Source organism: Amphiprion ocellaris, chromosome 11 (genome assembly GCF_022539595.1).
Source record: "Amphiprion ocellaris isolate individual 3 ecotype Okinawa chromosome 11, ASM2253959v1, whole genome shotgun sequence".
Taxonomy (NCBI): Eukaryota; Metazoa; Chordata; class Actinopteri; family Pomacentridae; genus Amphiprion; species Amphiprion ocellaris.
The window spans coordinates 8956777-8969842 of record NC_072776.1 but is presented as its reverse complement, the minus strand read 5'-3'; the positions used below and the strand labels follow the sequence as shown (position 1 = coordinate 8969842).

The 13066-nt window shown below is 37.8% G+C and overlaps 1 protein-coding gene across 2 annotated transcripts in view; it reads right to left on the bottom strand.

The window, feature by feature from the left end:
* LOC111574594 (obg-like ATPase 1) overlaps nucleotides 1-13066 on the bottom strand; it is a 41531-nt gene that overhangs the window by 20302 nt on the left and 8163 nt on the right. For both annotated transcript variants that reach the window (XM_023279282.3, XM_055014944.1), the window contains exon 5: nucleotides 629-804. In XM_023279282.3, the coding sequence (XP_023135050.1) occupies nucleotides 629-804 (176 nt within the window). The remainder of the gene's footprint in view (nucleotides 1-628; nucleotides 805-13066) is intronic.

Genomic DNA, 13066 nt, shown 5'->3' with positions numbered 1-13066 from the left:
ATGGAAGGGCATCATGTGACATTTGCAACCAAATCACTGCTAAACTTGGCTGCTCAGCCTCATTACCGTAACAATATAACCGTCTGAATGTGTGTGAATCCACATACATTTTGATCTGACCTCCAGGATGTGGGTTTTTTTCCTCTGATCTTACCCGGCATTTTGCCCTGCACCTCCGAGTGCCGAGAAATCCTCTGTCAAAGAATATTCTCAACATTTACGGTATTCATAGCGAGGTATAGGAATATGTGTCACCCACCGTATGGCCTCGCACAATTTCCCGAGCTGCTGTAGGTGTATAAGCATGAGCAAGAGCTGTGCCATGATTTGAGTATTACTTTAGATGAAAAGAGCTGTGTGGAAACACTTTCATTAGCCCAGTGCTGTGACCCGGGGTCAGCAGCTGAATAAGTAACTCTCTATTAATGATTTCTACAGCAGAAAACCCCTGACCCCTGATCACTTTCAATCTTAAAAAGGGAAAAAATGGGCCAGGGGGAGGGGTGAGACCTATTGGAGGGAGATTAAAAAAACATACTTTTTTTCTCCTTGGCCATGTGTGTGGGAGGGTTATTATTTGTGCCTTGCTGTGAGGGGGAGCAAAGGGCCTGCTGGGACATTGACTCACATATTCTGGTTTGAGTTTCTTGTCACCGCCTCTAATGGCTGTCTTCTCCAGCTTGTCAATAATAGGGCCGATCATCTCCTCATCCTTCAGCCTCAGCTCCTCGTGGATGATCTCCATATCCCTCACTGGGTCCACTGTCCCCTCAACATGGATGATATCCTCATCCTCAAAAGCACCTGCAGCGACAGGACACAAACACACAGGGCGAAGAATCAGTATAGAATCTTTTTTTTTCTCTCTCTCGCAGCAACAATACTGCTTTACGTGAACACGTATAATACAAACACCAGAATCAGAGTAACAGAATCAATAACATTGACTTTCTGAGATCAAATGTGAAACAGTGATTAGATTCAGACCCAGAAAAAATCATTAGCTTTTGCAGAGAATATGGGGAAAAATAAACATCCACATGAAAAAGCACAGTGGGAGTCGCAGGAAAGTCATAACAAATACAATCAAATATTCAGGAATATATTTAATCTTTCTTTTCAGCGTGCAAGTGTCAGAACTGTACAAAAACAGCTAAGAGTGTCAAAGTAAGTTCCACCGAAATTGGCTTTAAGTGCAACAAAACAGGCTGTCAAATGCGTGAAGTGGAAAGCATCTGGTCATGCATTTTATACCCCTCTGTCTTAAGACTATTACGTAAAAAGTATGACAAATGCAGCAAGTGTGTTTAAGGGAAAATGTCAACATTCGTGAATGAAAGAGGACAGTCTTCTCCCAATCATTTGCATCTTAGCTGTGGCTGTGCTGGTGATTAGGTAATAAGGCTCTGAAGCAGACAATTTAGCCACCAGCGACTCTCAGGACTCCTTCTGATTCTCCAGCAGAGCTCAGGGGTGGGAAGGGGAGTGGAGGGGGGTAACGGCTGTACATCTGTCACAAGAGAGTGACAGCCTTTAACGTTAATAGAGGCATCTGCAGTGGACCTGTATGCTGTTCTAACATTGCTTTTAATTTGCAAACCCATAGGATTTGTGTACAGTTGTGCAAGTTTTCATCCAAAGTGACTGCAAAGTAAAAATACTCCATTTAAAGTAGAAGTCTTGCATTCTAAATTTCACTTCAGCAAAATTATTCCATTGCTGTTGTGTTTAAAGTATCACAGACTTACAATTCTGAAAAGCCCCCATGACTCTTATATCATTATATAATATTCTAGTATTACATTATAGAGATTTTTATCACCAATGCAAGCAGTATTTCACTTTTATTAGCCAAGACAAATTGGACAATTTGCTGCCTAATTTAAAACAGCGAGCTTATATAATATAGGAGACAAGCACCTCAAAATTGTACTGGAGTAAATGTACTTAGTTATGTACCTTTGTGTAATTTTTTTTTTGTTGTTTGAGTGCTGGTAAATTTGGATTACACAGTAGCAGCACACATCTTCGTAAATCAGTCAACAACAGCGACTCGTGAAGTTGGACACCGTGGCAGAATGGGAATGTCATCTCATTCAACAAGGAAGTGGATGTCAGGTGAATGATGACTTGGCCTTAACTACCAAAGTGTTGAAGGACAGTATGCTTGGAATGTGCACAGCGGAGTCACTAAATGTTATCGATAATCCATATTCACACCTGAGCGTGTGACAGTCTGTTAACAGGTGAGGCCCTGTGAGATTTCTCAACAAGTTCTAACAGTGACACATGCAGAAAATATTGTTGATTCATAGCTGTGCTGAGTTAACGTGACGGGTGACGGCATACCTGAGGCTAAGGTATGAATTTATGGCATCATCACTACGTCCTGATTTTACACCATCGAGTAGATTTCCATTAAACTTTGTACAGACATTCGTGATCCCCAGAGGAAGAATCCTGATGACTCTAGTGCCAACAGTTAGACGAGTGAAATGTCCTGCCAAGTTTCGCCAAGAAAATGGGTACAATTTTATCGTTTTCAATGTTGTTTTCACTCCAGTTTTAGTTTCACTTGGTTTCCAGAGTTGGCTTTGTGTTTTTGTTCCATTTTTATTTATTTCTGTGATTTTTATTTTGGTTTTTTTATGATATGTGGATGTATTTGTCAGGGGGGAATATTTTAGAAGTTTAGAATAGGTATTACAGTACAAACACAACCTTTTGTGAAGGCAAATGACTCACAGCTTTGTAGTCATCCAAGTTACAGTAAACATGAGCTACAGCTTCCTCATGCTTGCTGTGTTCAAATTTGACTGCAGTGAATAAAGATGAAAACTAAAGACTTTTCCTGTATATTTTCATTTTATTTTAGGTTGTTTTTTAAATGTACACTATTGTTTCAGTCAGTTATTTTTATTTTTAAAGCTTCGGTTTGCTTTAAATGTTTTTTTCACAGCTAACTTTTGGTTTGTAGTGTAGTTAACTATAATAACCTTTGTACAGACATATACATACCCCACAGGATGACTTTTTACAAGTAGCTGGGTGGTTATCAGTGAATCTGCTAAACATCAACATGTTAGCATTGTCACTGTGGCTACGTTAACATACTGATGTCAGAATTTAGCTTAAAGCAATATTGTGCTGACATGCAGCCATGCAGAGCAGGTTGTAAACTCCTAATCTGGCACACTAATAACAACTGGTTCCTCTTCTGCTTGTATGGGACACTAATTTGTAAACTGAACCGATACAAACCTCTGAATGTTCCCCAACATGCACAGGATATCATCTTTTACTGAGCTAAGGAGGCACAAATACCTGATTTTCCATAAAAGTGAAGTACACGACCTTTTACAATCCAGCTCAACAACAAACTGACAGCAAACCAAAAAAAAAATCCTGCAACCTTATTGCTCATGCAAGTCAACAGAAGCTGGAGACTTTTGTGCAAGCTGTCATCCTGTGCGTTGTCCTCATGGTGAAATGAACTTATTCAATTACTCTTTGCCTAATCAGGCTGTTTTGGTTCCTCTCCTCTTGCAGAGGTACTCCACAGTATAAACAGTTCACTTACGCCACACAGAAAGGGGCTAATCAGTGGAATTATTGTTTTGCTGCTCCAATTTACCAGCTCCCTGTTCAGCACTGATTAGAATGAAAATTTGCTATTGTGTCTGCATGAACTCAGAAAATATAATGCAACGTAATCATTTTGTTAGCTGCAAGAATATACATACATTATAAACAATTATGATGTATAGTTTTGATACACTGTTTCAGATGGAAAATGCATCCCTCTGTTGTTCCATTTAGTACATATTAATTAAAGCTTTAAAGAGGCTTAAAAAGGATTTATATGGTTAATAAACCACTGCTGGTTGGGATAAATCCTTCCGAATGAAATCATTAAAAATGGCAAAATATCAGTCTATTTGTTTAAAAAAAGTTTAAAACACCTAAAAGATGCACAATCATCTGGCAACACATTCTTTAAGAAATCACAAACAGAAAAATAAAAGAAATATTAATTTTTTAAAAAGAGAACAGATCAAAATTTCAAACAGGCTTTCAAAGAGCAGGAGCAGCTGATCGCTCACTATTTAGTCATCAACTGACACTCTCTGCTGACTGCCACATATTCCAAAGTAATTTGCTTTAATTAATTTCGCCTAATTTAACATTCACATCTACTTTACCGCCTTCCCATTCAAGGCCTAGAGCTGGACAACAAATGCATGAAGTGAAAGAGAGGAGAGAAATCTAGTGGGGCAATCTCTACAATTAGTCCTTTAACAACTGAGTCGGGTTGGGCCTCTGTGAAAACAGCCCTTATGAAACTACGGCGCCACACAAAGCTACATGCAAGACAGTAAAAACACACAAAAAACGAGGGAAGAGGTCGGAAAGGTCCACTTTCAGGAGTCAGGTCTGTCTTACAATTCATTTTTACTGCTTCATGTCAAACAGTGGATGTTGTGAAGACACTATTAACAGGTGCTCCTTTATTGACAGAACAAAAGGATTAGTCTCCAGAGGGCGAGTGGTGTTCAACGGCCTGATTAGGGATCAGGCTAAGCTCTGCAAAATTATAACAGCACTGCAGGCAGGTGTAGCCTGAGAAGATATAACTTGTACTGACATTTACAAATGAAAGATGTTTTGAAAGGAGGCACAAGCAACAAAGGAGGCACGCGTTTTTTACATTAACCTCACTGTGTAAAATTTCACTGCAACATAATTAAAAAAATTAGCTCCTTCCTTTCACTTAGTGCAAGTTTAACACTGAAAAACACCAAGCAAGCTGAAGTTAGCTTATATCATTACTTTTCTGTCAGGTACACAGACAAGGCAGCTATCTGAGTCAAATCTAGATCAATACTGATTGAGCTGCTTCCTCTGATGTTGCTACCTGGGAGGATATGTGGTCAACATAATTCAGTTAAATTACAGTATTCATTGACTTCGAACTTCCTGTGCATGTTTTCACATGCAAGATGGGTAAGAGCACATCTAAAGAACTTGCATTCCTCACGCTGCTTTTAAAATGTTCATGCAAACTCAGTGCCGCAATTCTCCTGGTATTCAGAGCAGTAAAAGCTATTTTATGAGTCTGTCAGGAAAAGCACATTATGGATGTCTTCCCAGCATAAAAACACTGGCAATACACATAAGGGTATTTATGTTCATTCAGAAAATATCTTCTTGACATTCATTTTAGGATACATGAAATTGACAGCAATTTGTAGTACACTGCTTCTGTAACAGAGTTTGTGGAATATTCAGCCTTGTTTCTCTGTCTGTTCCCCATGTCAATTATGGCAAATACATAGGCTGCTAAAAAGCAGTTTGACACCAGAAAGTGGTGGGTTGGAGCCCTTCAGAGATACACTCATGTTTTCTACATGATCCCATCTTTCAAAATAGATCACAGTGAAATCACAGTGCTCGATAGTATGAATACCAGTACCTCACAAGGTGTCTCCAATTCCTATGTAATGTACTGACAGCTGCAATGTCTCAGGCTGAGATTTAAAGGTGCTTCTTTCCACCAGGTTTGATATCGATGACTGATGGAAAATAAAACTATATGTAGGGGAAAGTCGTCCAGACAAGTCGGATGTGTGTTCAGCTGAAACCTGAATGACGAATCTGCGGTTTTCTTGAACTAATAGACAGAAAACAACAGTATTAATTTCCTTATCATTAGCTTAACCTCTGTCATTCCATTTACTTTGTTAAACCACTGAGCATGAGAGTGTCGTGATTGAAAGGAACTGTCATATGCAGACCGCTGTTGTCCCACATCATTCAGAGAACAAACCTTTTTAGATCCCTAACTACTATAGTGCTGCTGATTGCACAGACACCAGCAATTTCCTAACCAACCGCCACCTGAACAATGATGTGTTCAGCTTTCAGGCCCTCCAGCCTTTCAAAGGTGAATCATTTCACAGTTTGGAACGAGATCTCCATAGCAACTCCGTTTTGAAGGGTTTAGAATCACCATCCAATAATTCTATGATCATCGGGCCTTGCCATTCCCAGTGGTTCTTTTCACGGCGGACAGGCAAGGGGGGCACGAGGAGGAAGCAGGAAGATTCTACAGTCTATTTCAGGCAATTCATCTTGCAGACCCATTAGAATTCAAAATATTGCGACCTTCAATCACCGAGCATGTTATCTGGAGCTGTGGCGATCTCCAGTCAAGATGGGTAGACATTTTTCTCTAATCATCCACGATGAGTGGAGGCTGACAAAAACTCTTCATTCTCGCTGAAGCAAAATGCTCATTTAAATGCTGTGACAGCACCTCAACACAGCCCGAAAACACACAAAAGGAGGATGATCCCAGCACGGCTAAATGATGGAGATTTCACATTTGGAGTATTGGTTAAAACAACAACCAACATCAACCGACATAAACAAAGAGACGCATGCAGCAGAGGGCAGAATATTTTTCTAACCTATTTATAATGCAATTCCACTGCTTTCACCCAAGATAAACAAGAAAATCAGGTCAGCTGAGACTGTCAGATAAAACAGTGTGTATATACCTGGATACAATATGGAACTCTAGTGCAGGAAACAGTGTAAATGCTGTTTAGGCTCATTTCAAACTTAGCATTTTTCTATTTACTTCTGCTAAGTAAGTCATGTTTTCATAACCATTTGTGGTTTGTTTGTTTGTCTGCCTGTGAGCTGATTTTAATTTTTTAAAATAAAACTTTGTAGATAGGTAATCTCAGGTAGGTGTAGCATTGACAAAGAAAGAAACCATTATTTTGGTGCAGATTGCAGATTGCATACAAGTTTTTAGTGTTTGGCTTTTGTCCATCAAATGAAAACTGCACAAATAAATAAATAAAAAATGCTACTGAATAACAGTTAACCAGTCAAGACTAACATCTTGACATTTGCTTCCTGTTCCCTACGTTTGTGTTACTATCTCGAAAGTAATGGTATGGGGAAAAGGTGATAAACTAAACACCCATAAACATGCAGGAACTCAAATGAGAAAGTCTTATCTCACTACTCAGAATAGTTCAAAGGATAAATCTGTAAATATGATATTTTTTAACTTTTAAAACCCATGAAAAGGCAAAAAAGGAAAGAAATAAAATTTTAAAAATATCAGAAACATATGAATGGGACACTATATTGCACTATATTGCATATATATATATATATATATATATATATATATATATATATATATATATATATATATATATATATATATATATATATATATATATATATATATATACATATACATATATATATATATATATATATATATATATGTATATATATATATATATATATATATATATATATATATATATATATATATATATATATATATATATATATATATATATAATGCAAATTATTTTGGTGCCCCAGCTGCTACAATATGTTTTTTCTTCTTGTTTTTGTTGTTTCCTTGTGTTTCCTTGTGTTTTTTTTCTTTTTAGTGTGTGTTTTCCTTTAAAGAGTCTTTAAGTCTTCAGTAATGAATGCTTTTATTATGAAGAGGATATACTAGATCTGTGGGATTCTGTTGACAATTTTTAAATACGTATTTAATAAATAGTTACAGACCATAAATTCTGTAATTTTAGTTATCCATTGGGCATGAGATTACATGTCAGACATTGAGAAGATTGTAAACACAACAGTTACTGTAAATGTGTGCTTTATAATTACAGTTTGTGCACATGTTTTCACTGATGGCTTCCTGTTTTCTGGCTCTGGTCTACGTCAGTAAAAAATTTATAATTTTTTTATAACTAATATTGACAGTTGAATCAATGCAACAACAGATTCTACAAGTGAATTGTTGACAAGCTCACTCATTGCTGAGCACACTGGGCTGACTGAGGTGTTTTGGACGTTTGTCAAGTTTGGGGATTTGTGAGTTCGTGAGTGATAAGGCTGAATTCCTGGAGAGCAGCCATTACTGGCGTCAGTGGGGAGGCAGGTCAGCCATAAATCATCTCTGTCTGAATAGTCAAGCCAGTTTGCATGTAACGCCTGTAGCTAAACAATCAGTTTGATTTTTTTTACTGTAGCATTGAGAGGAGAGTGGAATGACGCCTGAATGACGCAATAAACAAACACAAATACAATGTGGCAGCAACGCATTTAAGCACTCACTCTTTATCATCAGATTTATGTGTTCATCAGGTAATCATGATTCATGTGGAAGTACCTGAGGACACTGAATGATTTTAATTGGTTTTCATTTTTTAGAGGTGAGTGAGAGGAGGATGAAGATGTTGACTTGGTCTACATTAGCCCCACTGTTAACAATGAAAAGAGACATTTACTCCCAGAGTGTTTCAGGAATATTTCCTGCTGTCATTTGAATTAAAATATATACACAAAGCACAAAAACAGGCTTTTATCTTTAATTATAATGGCATGAAAAACACAAAAACGCATTTTTTCTGCCTAAAAGTCACAACCTGACAGCTGCCAATGGTATTTTATATATATGCAACTAATAAAATATAATACAGTCAACAATGATTTCACCTTCAATACAGATACTACAGTGACTGTATAAGTATGAGAATTATCCTCTGAATTAAAGCAGTAGCTTATTGGTTGCTGGTGTGTAGGCTCTTGTTAAAACAGTAAATGTAGCTACAAGTCATGGCTTACATGTGAATATGTATAGAAATTTGGCAATAGCACAATCAGATCAGTCAGTGTAGTGAGGCCATTCTCCACAACTGGTCTGGCTATGTAAAACCAAGTACTCACTTGCCAAATAAAAAAAACACTGCAAAAATTACTTACTAGAGAATTTGATACATTTATACTCATAAGGCTAAAAGAGCTGTATAATCGCGTTAATGTTTCCCATTCATATGTGCAGCCAATAGATTCAACTACAGCAGGACACTATTTTTTTATTGAGTTCAAATAAACATGGTGAACATTTTTCAGTATATGTGAAACTGATCAACTTTCAGCACCAACATAGAATATAGAGTCCAATTCTTATTGCATTTATGGTTTTAAGTCAAACTAAGGTAACTGTTGACGCTTAAACTACACACTGAAAATTTGATTTGGTTTGTGCAATGTAGCAGCCTTGCTAATTTTTCTCAGTGAATTAGCTATTTTGATGGCAGTGCTAACCTCCCTGTGTGGAAATGTTCCACAAAAACAATTCCCCCATCGCTACTTTGAGTGAGCACCACTGCAGTTCTTAGCCCTGCCCAAGATGACTGTGATTGGTTTAAAGGAATACAAACATACCAGAGGTCTTTTTTCCCTATAGCAGAATGACAATAAGGTGCAATCAGACCATTCTACCTGGCATTAGAGAATGGTCCGGCACTGTAGGACCAAGTTCTCACCAGAGAATAAGCTGTCTATTTTGGTAAAACATTAAAATAAAATACTGGTAAATGCTTATCACAAATGCCCAAAGCACGAAGCAGGTTCTTAGATGTTTGATGTGTCAAGCCAAGAACCTAAAACCAAAAATGCTCAGTTTACAGTGATAGAAGACAAGGAGCTTCAAGCATCTCCTCAATTGTTTTGCCTATTTGAGCAAAAAATGTCGTACGCAGTTATCGACTTTCAAACTGGTTGTTAACTAATTAATAACAATGATGAACAAATGATGACTTACCAATTAAGAGACTAAATGTTTCAGCACTGCAAAGGAATATCTACCATCTGTCTTCCCATATGATCTCATGCAGCTGATCAACTTTATTGCCCTAAAAGTTTAATCTGCACTGTCAGGCAGCAGCGAAGTAAGAAGAAAGAACCCCAACTTAACCAGGAATCCAGGTGCTGAAAGCATGAATATCCCAGGAAGAGACACATCTCTGCCAAAAATAACAGCTACTTTCCAGCTGCCTGGCCACAACCACAGAAAGTCCCTCAAGATTAAACGTGCTGTACCATGATGTCTTAAGGCTAGAGTCTTACTGAGTGCCGTGCAACCGTAAATAAGTCTTCATTAGAAGTGAACTAGGGGCTTCCTACAGTGATGGGGAGGTGGGGAGGGCACCGTGTGAGCATTCAAACATCTAATTGCTGGAAACCAAACATCTGGGAATAAGGCCAGGTGAGCTGGCAGAGCTGCTAGCGGGGAACAGAAGAGTAGATCAAGTAGAACATGTCTGTGTCTTGTCTCAGACAGTAAGGATTCAGCCGTTCTCCAGTGACTGCAGAGGGACTGGGAACATTTAGCCTGCAAACCATTTCGTTATGAGACCAGGAAACGTCCCGCATTCAATAGAATCAGCTTTCAGGATGTCATCATGTACTTTAATAGTTTTTGGAGGGTATTGTTGAAAGTAAATCCTCTGTTTACACAGGCTATTCAAAGTCATTAAGGGATGAAATATATTCATAATGCGCAGAACAGACATCAAGAGGAAAATCCCGTTGACCTACTCCCTGGAAAAAGTTGTAGAGTGAAGGCCCATGAAGTAATTTCAGACAGGATTGGCAGAAATTTATCCTGACATCTAAAGTTTAACAAGACTTCAAATTTAATTTCATCAGGGTGAGGTCAATTGCTTGTTTCCTCAGCTTGCATTAACAATCATACAACTACGCTGAGCTTTTTCATGTCACTAATGAAACCCTATATAAACGCTCCTGCTAATTCTCAGACAAAAACATACCACTCCAGACAGGAAAAAAAGTGTGAACCCCTACAACCATATAATCAAGCTATATAAAAGCAGAGGCATCAGCAATGCAGCCTGCTTAACTTAACACCAGATAGATATAATTACAAAACAAAAGCAGCTTTGCTTAATGGTTAACTTGTGAAACAAACCACATTGTTTCCGAGGACTTCACAAGAGTGGAAACAATGGCATGCCAGGGCAGACAGTTGCAGACGCACACACAGAAGAAGTTTTAGATTTCTATTTCTAATTGTTGTGAAGGTTTGTCTAATTTGTGTGAATACAAACAAAAGAGTTGGTTTTGGGTGAGGATCCGGTATATACATTTGAACTGTGGGCTTTTTAAACCACACATATAGCCAAGATATGTACTATTAATGTAGAGATGAATTATATACATTAAAGTCCTCCTCTGTTGAGACTAAAACTTAAAACATAAAAATTCTTCAAAAGAAAAAAAATGTGATGTGATTTCATGTTTTTCTCACTTCTTTAATGATCAAGTGTAAGTTAGTAGTATTTTCTATGCAGCCAGAGTCTGATAGAGCTTAATCCTCTTGTGTGATCTCCAGTGTTGTATAAATACTATTACACCCCACTCAGACTGACACAGTGCTGTGGGTGAGGGATCTAGCTATATGGGTCAACCCATGTCAGCCGAACCGCCTTCACGATCTTCCTCTGGAGGCGGGTCGGACTCCTACCTGGCTCTGCTAACCTGGTGCTGCCATCAGGAGTGTAAATTAATTCAGTGATACTGATGTTTAAATGTCATTTAATCAAGTGGCCGAGAAAAATGCAGGAGAGAGAGAGAGAATGAGACAGAAAAGAGTAAGAGTGCATATATGACGAGGAGAGAGGGTGTATGCATATGGACAAAGCACCATTTAATACAATTCAGTGCAGATTTTCAGGTTGATCAGTGATTTTTATAAAAGCCTGCTGCAAATTCTACTAACAGTGAGACAGGGTGACAGTAGTCCACTGCATGTTGAATAGACCCACATCACACATGTATCTAATGTCTGAAAATGGTGAACCAAGCCATTCTTTACAAATGTATAGCCTCCAACAAACTCTTGATTGGCCCAGTCGTTTTTTAATACTATTATTTAAACATGTAACTATATATTTGTGATCTTAATTTAAAGATTTACACCTTAAAGGATAACTGTGACTTTCTAGTTCGACAAATTCTGTTAAAAAACAAAAGCCACAATAAAATGGTTCCTCCTAATAGGTAGTATCTGTGCAAACAAGGGGGGATTTAGCATATTTGCTTGTGGTCACTGAGTATGCACAGGGACAAAGTTTACATCATAAACAGTTGCCTGATCCTGTGTTGTGCAGTGAATTTATGTCAAGAACTTTGCTGTAGACCTCAGCTGTTTAGTGTTGTGAGTGTATAACACATGAATGTTCATTATGATCTCCAGATCTTTCCACTGCAGCATCTACATTTATCTTTGCTTTGGTTGTGATTTCTGAGCACTAACCACAGCTGCACCACTAGTCTCTCATATTTGTGTTTGAGGTATTCAGTGCTTAACTATCAGTAGATGAGGTAATTAGTGTATCCTGGTAGCCTTAGGTTGCCTTTTTCAGCACACCTCAAATGTATTTTCTCTTTTTGAACACTTGGGCTCATATAAGCATTGTCCTATGAATATATCAGTCCTGATTTTCTTCTTGTGAGTCAGATGTACATCAATATTTATCCTAAGTTTTAAGTCAATAAGTTCTGCTAAGTAACCCAACAAGCTAGCAAAGTAGTGTGAGCAGAGCTGTGTATCTGAGCATGTGCAGTGACCTCTGCCTTACAGGATCTACTCTCATACACAGTAAAGTGATTGCTAGGATTAGTTGGTGGATTGGTTTGTAATAAACTATAGTGCACACATTTTGCACAATGAAGCTACATGTCACCCAGTGCAATGTTGTGGCTCAATGATGTGTTTTAATGGCTCTTTTATAACAATAGAACTCTTTGACACATTGGAATAAGATAAACCAGGTTTTAGACTCACAGTGTTTCTTAGTGGGATTAATTCATTGTTTGCTTTTGTGTTTTTTTGAGTTTTGCTGACAGTAAAAATAACTAGAAATCACCAAAGTTATCCTTTTTGTAGGACCAAAGGGGTTTAAGGATGACTGAGAATTATAAACCACTACGAGACAGACTAAAGCATTGTTGTTTTTGATCTTTTTATGAGATCTGCTGACAATAAATAATATAGAACTGCTTCAACCTTATTCTGTGACTTTTTATTAGAAAAACAGTTTATCTCACCTGACAAGTCTTGTCCACTCTGTAAATCATTACTTAGTCTTACAGTGGGTGGTCCTCCACTTCCATTTCTCACAAACTACTAGAGTCATCATGCAGAAAA